Source organism: Euprymna scolopes, chromosome 22 (genome assembly GCF_053919585.1).
Source record: "Euprymna scolopes isolate OS-2025 chromosome 22, ASM5391958v1, whole genome shotgun sequence".
NCBI lineage: Eukaryota > Metazoa > Mollusca > Cephalopoda > Sepiida > Sepiolidae > Euprymna > Euprymna scolopes.
Window position 1 is genome coordinate 8,946,044 of NC_136503.1, and position 14,612 is coordinate 8,960,655.

Genomic DNA, 14,612 nt, shown 5'->3' on the forward strand with positions numbered 1-14,612 from the left:
ATTTGTGACTTCTTTGCGGGCTTCTTGGAAGGTTATATTTTTTTGATATTTGATTGTTATTATTTCCTTCTCTTGCTTATATATTTTGCACTGTTTTGAGTGAGAGTGGTGCTCTTCTTGACAGTTTGTGCATTTGGTTTTATTTGGACAGTCTTCTTCATCGTGGTCTGGGTTTTTTTCACTGCAGTTTCCACATGTGAAGAATCTTAGACATTGGTCTTTATTATGTCCAAACTTTTGGCAGTTGTAGCATTGTAAAGGTTTTGGGATGTATTGTTCTATTTTCGTTCTTTCATAACCTATATTGATGGTCTCTGGTATTTGAGGATAATTGAATGTTAATATATAAGTGTTTGTATATATTACCTCTCCTTTTTTTTTAAATGTGATTCTTTTTACATCTGTGACCCCTTGGTTTTTTAGTTCTGTTTTGATTTCTTCTGTTGTGCAGACGGAGATTTCCTGGTTTTTTATGACTCCTTTGGAGTAGTTTAGTGTTTGGTGTGGATAAGCTTTGATGTTTGTTTCATGCAATTTTTGTAGTTGAAGTAGAGTTTTGGCCTGTTTTTTATTTAGTACTTCTACCAATATGGTACCATTCCTTAATTTTTTGACATTTTTAGGTGTTATTTTGCTTGATATTACCTTTTGGATAATGAAGGGTGACATTTTAGTTAACGGTATATTAGACGTTGCTTCTAGCACGATGAATCTTGGAAAGTTTGTATCTTCATTGTCGCTGTCAGAGTCAATTTCTGTGTGTGGTCTCTTGGATTTTTTGGTATTCATAATAATTTTTGAAAAATTCATCAGCCATGCTCCCCACCCTCCTCGGAGCCCCTTATGGGGAAGAACTATGAGGGGGTAAATCCCATTCGCCTCGGTTCTCCAGGGCTACATAGCTGGTATACTCAAACATGGGGAGGTTTCCAAGCATTCACAATATATGGTTATGCCCACCCAAGTATGGGATTTCCCTGTATTTTTATTATTCCTGATGGTTACCTTTTTCCCAGCTTGATTGACCCTTCAGCCATCGCTTATTAATTCAGTTTATTGTTTATGTTGAGTGTTAGTGTGTTTTTGTTTGGATTGTCTGAATTAGTGCTTGTCATGACCAACCGATTGATTGGATCGGGCCTATCCAACCTCCCGTCTAGCCTAGTAAGGGCCAAAGTGGTGTGTTGTAGTATCATGTTATTATTTCCTAGGCATGTTCCACTCAACCACCAGGATCCCGTTCTTAATGCATTACGGGTTGCCACCAACGGTCAACTGGTGGTCCCATTGAAGGATTTTTACCCTCTGCAGGGGGGCAGTTGGTATGTTCTATCGCCCTACCAACTAGGCAAAAAAAAAAAAAAAAAAAAAAAAAAAAAAAAAAAAAAAAAAAAAAAAAAAAGGTGAGGAGGTGAAGGAAAAAGAAAACGAGGGAGGGGAGGGGGAGGAGAATGTTGTTTTTGTTTTTGTTTTCGCAGAACATGACTAAGTTTTGCAAAAGGGAATAAAAAAACAAAGACATCTATGTAGGTGCGTTTCATCTCAGGAAGTCAGTAGACAGCCTGATCTGGTAGCACCAGAGGTGTATATTTAGAAATTTAAATAGAATTGGAATCGGTAAATGTATCAGAAGCAGGAATTTCGAACAAAATCAGTAATTGTGTCATAAACAGGAAAAAACATTAGAATCTAACACACATATACACAAATTATTTAAAAACTGATTTATTTCAGCAGCGTATAATTTACATTTTAGCTCTCACATTTGCGATCGAGCACTTTATTGATTTCTTTTCAACATAATTCAACGCCCTTCATATATATATATATATATATATATATATATATATATAAAAGGAGAGAGAAAATGAGAAGAACACCCACCTATTCTCCCCACTACCTGCTACAGTAATGATGCTCATATAGTTCTGTATTCCTAGAGGGCTTATTTCTTAAATTAAAATGTCGGATTTTCACACAATTCTGTGTAAAATCTAATTAGCTTCTCTATTCCGGATACATTTAGTGTGAAAATCCACACTTAGCTATCTATGACTGAACTGCAGTAATCATCTAATTTTAAACCAGGGTCATTTTCTTATTTGTGTGGGTCAGTAAACCAATGCTGCTTAAGGCTTTCTTTAATCTCTTCAGTTTCTCACATCCTTGCTTCATCTTAAACGAATATTCTTCCACAAAACAAGTTTCAATAACGCAAAAACAAAGCACAAGAAAAAAAAATGAGGAAAGGTAGTTTGGAAAATAGAAAAAGGAAAGACGAATGTGCAAAAGAGAAAATGGCAAAAACAGAGCACTTGATTTTTTTGATGTATTAAAAAAAAAAGGGATTTCATTAATGACTTAACCATCAACATACTCATTATTTATATGTTGAGCATTCAGAATTACTAAGGATTAAGCAGTCTCATTTTTTTTTTTAGGTTTGCTATCTTCACTTATCACTACTTATATATAAAAAGCACTTTGTTTGTGGGTCTATGAGTTTATTCTGTATGGATCCCAAAACAGCTGGGCGGATTTTTTTTTTAAATTTCACACGAATGTACTTTATGTGTCTGAGAATGCTATTAAATAAATTTTGTATCGATATCAAAAATCAATATTAAAAAAAAAAACCTGATTAAAGAAAGAACAGTCCAATTTTGATCAAAGTTAATACCCTTATACAGCCTAACATCATGCATTTGAGGAGTTTTATCACAACACAAGCAGAAGGGCTCGGCATATAAAATCAACAATAGGTTCTTCGATATGACAGGGGCGCATTTGAAATGAATATTTTTGTTTAGAGCACAATTGAACCCTGATACTTGACTTTTGCATTTTAAACTTTAATTCAAGCTATTATATGAAAATTCTATAAAATCACCAATAGATTCTCTACAGTGCAATATAGACTAAAATGAATTATAGACTAAGTCATTGTAGGGAGATATGTGAAGTTTCCTCCCGGTGCAACGCAGTGGGCCCTCTATTAGAGCAGACAATTATTTTGATTAAAAAATTATCAATTTCACCGATTTTGATGACAAAAGTATTGGAAATATGAAACATTTGTTGATGTTCAATCCCGGGTAACGTCAGCTCTTTCTGTTATATATATATATATATATATATATATATATATATTACTAGCAGCAAGACCTGGCATTGGCAGAGGTCTTAAATTCCTTAAAATAGATGGATTACAAAAATAAAGTAAACTATTATATGCTTAATACGGTGATTTTCTTGTGTAAAATAAAAACATCTAATTGAAATATTTATTTTAATTCAATTATTGAACAGCAAAATTCAAATGATTAAAATAATTGTGATGTTGATTGATGAAACCAAATAGAAAATGGTGAAAAGGAAATGGACAAAACCCATAAATAGGGTCATTTCCTGTTGATGCTTAAATACATACCAAGACTATTTTTATTTATTTTTTATTAAAGCTTGATTAGAAAAAAAAAACTGTTTCATATTATTTGGATTATTCAGACTACTGTTGAGTACTGTTTTCACAACGTTTCGGCTAATATAACCTCTGACCTTCTTTAGGTGTATCTTGTCAAACCATGAAATCTTTCTGTCCAACTCTTGAATCCGAATGGAATTTTTTTTTATTTAACCGACATGATAGCATGCTCTCATTCCATCAGCCATGACCAGTTAGAAATCCTAAGTAATTCGCAATTGTATTCTACCCAGTCATGACTAATGGATCGAAAGCATGCTTCCCCTATGGATTAAATAAAGGGGTTCCATTCAAAATCATATGCAAATTCTCACATTCGACAAAGATTCAGAGTTCAACAAGATATATAGGATTATAAGAAATAGAAAAGGAGGGGGGGGTCATTCTTCAGTAGACAAAAAGAAAAGAAAAAAAAAAAAACAAAGATTTCATATTGTGGTTTTGAATTTTAAATCATTTCATAGAAAAAAAAATTGTTTCAAAGATATAATAGCCAAACAAAACAACAATTCAATTTAACTTTCGAAATCCTATTTGCTAAGAATTTTAAATCTACTTGAAATGACTTTGTATTCAAGAGTTTGAATACTTTGAAATTTCTTTAGAATTTTGAAGGTCACAAAATTATTCTATTTTACTTTTATTTTAAGCTATTAACAACAGATTTTTTTGTTCTTTTAACTTAGGAATCACCACTTATCAAGGCTTGAAGGCCACTCAAGGATAAGGGTTAAAGAATGTAAAGTGGTAGTGTAGTAATGTTTAATAGCGCAAATTGGATAGAATTTGATTATTTTAGGGGACGGCTCAACAAGAATTTGTTTACATTAGATTTGAAGGCTACAATGTTGTATTCAACTGGGAAGCAGGCTAGCAGAACAGTGTTCCACAGGTGTGCAGTTCTAGAAAATAAGCTTTGTTCATGGAATCTGCATTTACAATTAGGCACAGATAGAGAGTGAAGGGAATTATAAATAGTGGTTGTAGCTAGTAGAGTGTTTTTTTTGTGAAAGTTTGGCAATTTGATCTTATTTATCACCATAGTGTATCATCGTAGGAAACTGATATCACCGCTTCTCCAGCATTCTAATGCCGTTTTTATAGGATGATTTGTCTTTGATTTCAAAATACACCTCAGTTTCAGATATCACTTCATCAAAGCCAGATCGTTTTCCCTGGATCATTTTTTAAAAAGTCTTCAAACAACCAGTAATTGTTGGAGGGCAGATTTGGAAAAAAGTGTGAGTGTGGAAGAAATCCTTGCAATTGAATTCTGACACAGTGTATTGTGTTAGTGAAAAAGCAGATGTTTCTATCTGTCGTCGATTTTTGGCAATTTTTTTCCTTCAAACGCACGATTAATGCTTTACAATATTCACGAGAGATGGTCTTTGATATTTTAAAATAACTGATGAACTAAATACTTTATACATGACAAAATGCAGAGTCTAAAACCTTTTCCAATGTCTGCATCTTTGGTTGGCTTTTACCTGCTGCTGTCCACTCTGCTGACTGTTGATTTTATTCCAGATTGAAGTGATGCATCCATGTTTCATCCATTGTGTCACATACTGATGCAAAACTCCTTTTTGTCACATTGTAACAATTGCAACTAACACGCTGAATCATCAACACGTTTTTGATCGATTGATCAAATGCGGCATCCACTTTGAACACAGCTTTCTCATCGACAAATGTTCATGCGAGTTGAACTCATTGCCTTATATCTTTTACACAACTTTCAGTTTATGATTGGCCAAAATAAGTTTATGAACTATTTTGATATTTTTGGGAACTGCCGCCAAATTTTAGGTGGTTAGAAAATTCAGCATTTGTATATAAACAACCACATTTAAAGTCAACATTTCACCTCTTGACTGTTGTGTCTGATGTGAGTCTGCATAACATTTATCAAGCCATTTCTTGGTTAGAACAGTATTTTTCCGATCAGAAAGAGTTTTACATTGTTTTTTTTTTAAGTTTTCAACTTCACTTAAATAATTTGTAAACTAATAATTTGATAAGGCTCAAATTTTGAAACATGCCATTTGAAGATTAGAACTTTATAAAAAATTATGTGGATTTTCTAGATGTATATTTGATGATGGTTTCTATTTAATCATTAGATATGATCCTGGCAGCTAGGACCTCTCTAGGTTAGATTAAACCTCAAAAGTAACCCCATACTCTCAAATTAGGGTGTTATAACTGGATGCAGTTGTAATACACAAGATGGATGAATTATTTTGATATCAACGTGTTTATTCTATGGTTTGTATTACACACAACATTTTGGAAATAAAAAAGGGGGGAAAAAAAAAGCTGTTTTACCTTGAGATAATAGACAAGGAGTTCATTGAGGGAAGGATCAGCATTCAGATTGACCAAATAATAGCGGCTTTGTTCCACTTTGATGCCGGATGTTTGCACAGAAATGCCCATGTTTTCAAGGGCTTTGTGTCTTTCCTAGAATAAAAAGAAAATAACAATTTTGTATAAAAATGCGGAAAACTTAAAAAGATATTGCCAAAAAAATAAAAGCACAAAAAAATAAAAATTTGTTCATCAATGTAGTCACCATTCTTTTCTATGATCTCTTTCAATTTTTTTTTTATGCCACATTTAAAAAATCCATTAGGTTTTGAACAGAAAAAAGAATCGACTCATTTCAAACTTTCAAAGTAAATCATGTTTGTTCGTTTGTTTCATTTAATCAGCATATCAACCTCTGTTTTCATTTTTATTTTTTTGTTTTTAGTGTTGTTTGCCTTTCAAATTTTTAAATTTTTCTTGGAATTGTTTGCCTAAAAAAAAAAAAAAAAAAAATTTTTATAAATAACCACATTTGTTCCTTGGCCACTATATTATTTACATTAGTCGAAAAAGTTTTTTTTTGTTGTTGAAACCTGGTAATATCTTTTTAAGTATTGTCTTTCTCAAAAAGAATGAAGTCATCTGTTGTTACATAAACGAATATGGTGGTTGATACATAAACTCCCACACATATTTTATGGAAATGATTTTTGCTCTTTCGTGCAGTGTTATATTTAATGTTATCGTGATTAAAAATGATAATAGATTTCACACTGCAAACAAGACTTGAATGTAAAATGTATGCCTGTAAAATTATGCACCCACCCCCATATTCTCCAGTTTTCACACCAACTGATTACAATCTCATTGGAAGCATTTAACATAATTTGTATGGATTAGGATTCATTTCAAGAAAATAAGTTCCTATTTTCAGTTCGAAATCTGAATGCTGTTATATACATAAAATTAACAATCTTATGGATAAATGAAAAGACGTTACAGAGATGAAGGGTGACTACCTTGACAATTAAAAACAATTGGTTTTGAAGTCTTAAGAAACGGACAAAAGTTTTGTTTCAACCAGATAGTTTGGCCTACAGCAAATCAAAACATGAAGACTAATCATGAATTTTTTTTTTCTAGATTAAAAATTGTAAAGTTGAAATGAAGGATACAACTTTTTTTTTTTTTTTTTAAATGTTTTGTCAATCGATTCTAATGTGAATGGGATGTGGCTGTTTTGGCTTCTCCAATTCGTGGGAGGGGTAATTCAGTGTCAACCACGCCAGTTACATTTCTATAAAGATTTTTTTAAAGTTTTAACAAAATTAAGAAAAACAATATTGCTTTAACTGTTTTTAAGGAAAATCAAGTTTTTGCAAAACTTTTTTTTGAAAATTTTATTTGTAAGGATTAAAAAAAAAACAAAAAAAAACTTTAAAATATTAAGTTAATTCAGAAAAAAAAAAATGAAAATATAATCTCGTCGTTGATGACTGAGCATGGTCTATTTTTGTGTTTTGTTTTAAATAAACAGTTATTTTTAAGTTTGTTTTTTTTTTAATCAAATTATTTTTCTTTTACTTTTTATTTCAATTTTTTCCAAAGAAAAAAAAAATCTTTGTTTACTGAATTAATTTAAAAAACAAAAAAAACTTTTACTATAACAACCAAGCACTAATCTGATGTTGAGTTGGCCACATGCTAAATCAGTCGCACTGAAATGTACCAAACCTGATTCTAACATGTTTCTTATTGTAGGATTGATTGGCTTAGAGTATGTTAACTCTTTTTAGCTTATTTCATGCCAACTCCATTTATTTTGTTAAAAGTTTTTCATGCTTGAAGTTCTTCATATTTTCAAATATTTAATCGATTCTACTTCGTATAAAAATCATTTGTAGATCAATTTGTTTTGCATGTTTCAAATATTTTGTAAATAGCTTGCAATCGATAAAATCTATTTAATTCGTAAAAGAGTTTGATTTTAATAATAAAAGTCAATTTTTTTAATCTAAACCTACTATCTTTAAAAAAAAAAAAAAAAAAAATCTGATGTCAGCAAACAATTTCTTTATAATGTAACTAGCTGTGCCCGGCCACACCTTGCTGTGGCTCAGTTTGTTTGATTGGAAAAAAGACAAAAATGTATGTTTATTATGTTTATGTTCTCAATACTTGTGGATAAATAATATTTTAAGACTTGTTAATGGTTATTGCAAATGCAAGCGAACAAGTGCAATATCTTAAATAAAAACAGGTGTATGCATTGAAGTCATTCAATGCATGCTTGCTGCTCATTATTCCTTGGGTTGACAGAAGGGAAAACATGAGGGTTTAATTTTACGATGGACATGTATGTAAACAAGCACTGGGGAAGTCATAAATTTTGCCTAATTTCTGTTTGTATGAAAGTATAGTGTTTATCATAAATAAAATGATGGAAAAATTGAAAAGAAAACTGTTCAGAGATTAAATGAACAAATAAGTGTAGGCTAAATTTAAAAAAAAAAAAAAAAAAATTAGTTTGGTAAACATTTTTTTTTTTTAAATATCCTTATTTTCACAAATTTTTTGAGAGAAAATATTGAATTCAAATATAAATAATGAGAATGTTTGTAAACATTTTGATTCCTCTCCATTATTATAGCGAAAATCAGAAAGTGAAATAATGATATTCAAGAGTAACCAATAGTATCTAATGAATTTGGTGAAATATATAGAGCAGCTTTTCCATACTAATAGATTGACATTGCCACCACCTTCTGATACTTATGTTTTATCGCTTGTTTGTAATTAAGAGTCAGACGATTTTCGGAAGTGTCTGATGTGTATGTTGCATGAAGTAGATTGGTTTTATATAAGTATTAGGGCTTGACAAGCCAAGTGATCGGATTGGCCTCTCCGACTATCCGTCTAACACAGTTAAGGGCCAAAGTGGTGAGTTGGGAAAGGGGGTGCTAAATCCTGACCTTCAAGTCCTTCAAATTTTTTTTTTTTTTTATATTACATTTTCACCCCAAACAAGGCACATTGCCACTTTGGTGTAGGAGCTACTATCAGGGGCAGCAGCTACTGGGGCACTATGTTGGGATTTGGGAAGCAAGATGTCGGTTCACGTTACACTTGAACTTCTGCATGTCAGTACAATTAGGGAAGCAGGGAACTGGAATGGAATTCCAGAGTCTAGCGGTTCTGGGGAAGGAACTACTGGAGTAGAAAGATCTTTTACATCTAGGGATCTCTACTGTGTGGGGGTGGGATTTAGCTGCCTGTCGCGTTTGTCGAGGGTGTCTACGTCGTGGGGGCACAAGTGTCTGCAGTTCGTCAGAGCATTCACCATTAAAATACTTGTAGAACAGGCAGAGGGATGCAACGTTTCGTCGATGGGACATAGGCTGAAGCTTAGATGCCAGTTCAGGGCCTATCAGATTGGTGACTCTCTTTTGAAACTTGTCTAGGAGTGAGAGACTAGTAGCAGATGCACCAGCCCAAATGTGACAACAATACTCCATACATGGGCGAATGGTGGCCTTATAGAGGTACAGGATACTTTCAGGTGTCAGTAGTTTTCTAGCATGGTAGAGAGAGCCTACCTTTTTCGCAGCGGCCCTGGCAGTGTTTTCAATATAATTGTTCCAACTCATGTTTCCTGTGAACGTTAGGCCAAGCAGTTTAAAAAATGTACTCTCAGATAGGGAGTCACTGGCCATTGCTATTGGTGGTAGAGAAGGTTTCTTGTAATTAGTAATTATTGAAGGAAACCAGTTTAGTTTTGGCAGCATTGAATGTGACCATCCATTTATGTCCCCATTCCACTACAGATTGGAGGTAATCCTCTAGTGTTTTTGCTATTTCTTTAGTTATGTGTTCATTTGTTTTCCTGTCATGCCTGTTATAGAGTGTGGTGTCATCAGCATATATACCCATCTCAGAGGCAGTTTTGTTGGGGAGGTCATAAATAAATATTAGGAACAATAGAGGTCCTAGGATAGACCCGAGGCACTCCCGCATTTATATCACACTGTTTAGATGTACGACCGTCGAGGACAACCTGGATTTTTCTCTTATCTAAGAAGGATTTAATTATGTTAAGTATTCTACCAGTGATACCGTATGATTTAATTTTCCTGAAGAGACCCTCATGCCATACCCTGTCAAAAGCCTTAGATATATCTAGAGCTACCACTCTGTCCTCCCCCGCTTTGTCCAGTGAATGGTATATACGTTCAGAGATTACAGTGAGGATGTCAGCTGTGGAACGGGCTTGTCTAAATCCATATTGTTTGTCAGTCAGAAGTTTAGCATCTGTAAGGTGCCGAACTAGAGCATGATTAATTATGGTCTCAAATATTTTGGCGAAAAGTGGGAGGAGGCTAATGGGGCGATAATTTGATGGGTCAGTTCTTTCGCCAGAATTCTTGAATACTAATACCATGGAAGCAGTTTTCCAACAGCCCGGAAAGCATAATTCATTAAGGCATTTGGAGAGAACTGGAGCTACTTCTGCTGAGCACTTTTTTAATAGCACAGCTGGGATGAGATCAGGTCCACATGCTTTTGAAGTGTCAAGGTTTTTTATGATAGCGTATACCTGAGCAGGAGTGATTTTTAGATCATCTAGCGTGGCGTCTGTCCGCAAAGGAAATTCAGGCAGGGGGTGGTTGGAAGGGTCCAGGGTGTTATGAATGCAGACTCCAAGTCCGTGCATATGTCTGTCAGAGTCCTTACGGCAGAGTGGGAGATAGTCAGGCATGTTAAAGTAGTTAGAGGGGATGGAGCAGTGTAGGTTAGTATCTCTTAGTGCTAAGATATCTGGGGTATTTGTAAGGAGAAATGCCCACGGATGTTAGTGAATGCAAGCCTCAAGGGACGCCAGGATTCCGTACTAAGGTATCACGAGTCGCCACCCATGGCCAACAGGACTTTTATCCTCTGCAAGTGGCAGTGTGTGTATTTTAATACTCCACAGTAAAGAAGGATAAAAAGAAAGAAAAAAGGGGAAGGATAGAAAAAAGGGGAAGGGGAAAATGTTTTTGTTTCTTGGTTTTGCAGAACATGATTGAGTTTTGCGAAAAAGGAAAAAAAAAACAATAGCATTTATGTGCAGTGTATTTTAGTCAGGAAATCACTGTTTTTAGACAACCTGATCTGGTAGATATAATGAGTCGCTGCATGCCACTGAAGCTTACTAAAAATTCTGTTCTTTTAAAATCCTCTTACATCCAATATAACGTTCAAGAATAAATTCCAATAATAAACCAAGGGAGATAAATCAGTTTTCTTTTGGCAACTCTCGTCTATTTGAAAATATCAACTGACGGTAACAGTTGGAAGAATATATTAAAATCTTTCAAATCCGATTTTAAACCGAAAAAACTGATTTAGCTAATCCCTGTTGATGATTTGATAGATTTAATATAAATTAAAGTTGTCCTTATTTATCTGATAGATTTAAGAATATATAACACTTCACTCACTATCCAGGATTATCATTTATGTTCCCATAGATAAGAGGTTCAACAGTGTTTGCCTGTCCTTAAGTCTCCAGTGATTATAAAGATTGACCGTGGCATTTGCTATTAGTTTCTGTCGGACTTGATAGTTTCTTTCATTCTTATGTAGATATTTGAGGTTATACACTTAAGTTACTTACATAGACTAAGTTAGACGATTTTTATGCCATTTCCAAATTTAAGAAAAAACTGAATACAGTGGATTCAGAGCCCATTTCAAGTATAAATCTCTAATGCTACAAGATCAGGGTTTTTTTTGTGTTTTTTATTTTTTATTTTTTTTACAAAGGAATCAACACTTATCAAGGCCCAGAGGCCACTCGAGGATAAGGGTTAAAGAGTGTACATTGATCAAAAGGACAATATCATATTAATCGTTGGAAGTGTAAATTTGGTAACTTAAGGGGAACGGCTCATCAAGAACTTGTTTACATTGGACTTGAAGACGGCCATATTGTAGTCAGCTGGAAATCAGGTGAACGGAAGAGAATTCCACAGGTGTGCAGTTCTTATCTGAAAATATCAGCTTCCTGACTTAAATGCATCAAATATTGATGTTTCTTCTTTTTCCTTTGCAACATTTAATCATGTTCTGCAAAGTCAAAAGCAAATACAATTTTACTCTACAAAACAAAAGCAAAACAAGGAATATTTGAAGATCTAAAATACTTGAAGCATAAAAACTTTTTTTCCCAAAATTACTGAATTCAGTATTAGATAACCTGAAAAGGATTGTTATGCTGAAAAAACAAAACAACTTATACTGATAAACTGATCATCTGAATTTAGGAACACAGCTGCTAAGCATCATGGACTTTACTTATCTTGAAACAGGTATTCTTCTGATAATATATATATATATATATATATATATATATATATATATATATATATATATATATATATATATATATATAAGATAATATAAAAAAGAATTGTAACTTTTTTTGCTTTTTAAAGAGCGGGATCATCTGTCTCACGGGAGACAATTCAAATAGCTACTATTATTGATTATCTCCCTTGCACCAACCATATTTTATTTTATATTATATTCCAAAGTCGCTAATAATTAAAATGAAATTATTTTTACAAAAATTAAAATATAAAAATAATCAAAGAATGGATTTTCAGTTGATTAATGAACAACACTCTGCTTGGCCTTCAGAACAAAATCAAAGTGTAGTATTTGTTCTTCAGATGCTGCACTTCAATTTCTTGTTCTCTGTCAGTGTAGGAGAAATCCTTCACGACTGAGACAATTTTTATTTTTGTTCCTTTTCTCCACATTAAAAAAACGACCCTGGTGTCTAACTTTGTCCTGCGGGGAGGCATTGTAAATAGGAACAACACTCTAAGAGGACTGAAAATAGACGAAAGGGACAAATTTAGATTTATTGAGAGAATGGCTTTACATGGATTTGTTGACATTAGACATTAAGATATCCATGTAGTAATTTAACATAAATAATTTATTTTTTTCTGTTTTCTATTCTTTCATTATACATATATATATATATATATATATATACATACATACATACATACATACACACAGACACACAAAGTATGTGCATATGTTTGTATATTTGTATGTACAAGATTAACTCCTAAACAGATTAACTGATGAATTTTGAAACATAGCTGCCAAGCATTTTAACATTTTTTCTTTTTAATTACATTTTCACCCCAAACAAGGCACATTGCCACTTTGATGTAGGGGGTTACTATCAAGGACCTAAGTTGCAGGGGTACTATGTAGGGAGTTTAGCAGCAAGATGTCTGTTCACATTACACTTGAACTTCTGCATGTCAGTACAGTTGGGGAAGTAGGAAACCGGAAGAGAATTCCAAAGTCTTGCAGTTCTGGGGAAGAAGCTATTAAAAAGGTTTTCTTATATCTAGGGATCTCAACTGTATAGGGGTGGGACTTCGCTGCTTGTCGGGTTTGTCGAGGGGGTACAAGGGCTAGTAGTTCGTTAGAGCATCCACCATTAAAATACTTGTAAAACAGGCAGAAGGATTTCGACGGTAGGACAGGGGCTGAAGTTTAGATGACAGTTCAGGATCTATTAGGTTGGCGACTCTCTTTTGGACCCTGTCTAGGAGCAGGAGACTAGTAGCAGATGCACCAGCCGAAATGTGACAGCAGTACTCCATACATGGGCGTATGGTGGCTTTGTAGAGGTACAGGATACTTTCAGGCACAAGTAAGTTTCTAGCATGATAGAGAGAGCCCACCTTCTTTGCAGCAGCCTTAACAATGATCTCAATGTATCTATTCCAACTCATGTTTCCTGTGAACATTAAGCCAGGGAGCTTAAACAAAATGCTCTCAGGTAAAGTATCTTTAGCCATAGCTATTGGTAAGGTTTTATGTAATTATTAAAGGAAATGAGCTTTGTTTTGGCAGCATTGAACGTTACCTCATTCCACGACAGACTGAAGGTCTTCCTCTAGGGTTTTGGCCATAACCTTAGATATGTGCTCACTAGTTTTCCCCACGTGCCTGCGTGGTGTCATCAGCAAATATACCCATCTCAGAGACAATTTTATCAGCGAAGTCATTTATGAATATCAGAAATAATAAAGATCCAAGGATCGATCCTTGAGGTACACCCGCATTTGTATCCATTTTTTTGGACGTACGCCCATCGAGGACAACCTGGATTCTTCTCTCATTTAAGAAGGATCTAATTATGCTAAGAATTCCTCCAGTAATACCAGAGGATTTTATTTTCATGAGGAGACCATCGTGCCATACCCTGTCAAAAGCCTTAGATATATCAAGGACTACTGCCCTCCCCTTTCCTGCCTTATCCAGTGCTTGGTATAAACATTCAGAGATTACAGTTAGAATATCTGCATCGAATGGACTTGCCTAAATCTATATTGGTGGTCGGACAGAAGTTTAGCAGCTGTAAGGTGGTAGACTAGAGCTTGATTAATTAAGGACTCAAATATTTTGGCGAAAAGAAGGATGAGGCTAATTGGGCGATAATTTAATGGGTCAGTTCTTTCGCCAGAGTTTTTGTAAATTTGTACCACAAGCAGTTTTCCAGCAGCCAGGAAAGCAAGATTCGTTAATGCATAATAATAAGAGTTTAGAGAGAACAGGAGCCAACTCAGCCGAGCATTTTTTTAATAGTCGAGATGAAGTCAGGTTCACATGCTTTTGAGGTGTCTAGGTTTTTTATAATATCATGTACTTCGGAGGGCGTGATCTTTAGATCATCTAGCGTGGTTTCTGTCCGTAGAGGAAAATCAGGGAGAGAATGGCTTGCTGGGTCCAAGGTAGTTTT

The 14,612-nt window shown here is 34.1% G+C and overlaps 1 protein-coding gene across 22 annotated transcripts in view; it reads right to left on the reverse strand.

The window, feature by feature from the left end:
• LOC145243881 (kinesin-like protein KIF13A) overlaps positions 1-14,612 on the reverse strand; it is a 1,028,209-nt gene that overhangs the window by 329,295 nt on the left and 684,302 nt on the right. For all 22 annotated transcript variants that reach the window (XM_080106966.1, XM_080106962.1, XM_080106977.1 and 19 more), the window contains one exon: positions 5,816-5,950. In XM_080106966.1, the coding sequence (XP_079963092.1) occupies positions 5,816-5,950 (135 nt within the window). The remainder of the gene's footprint in view (positions 1-5,815; positions 5,951-14,612) is intronic.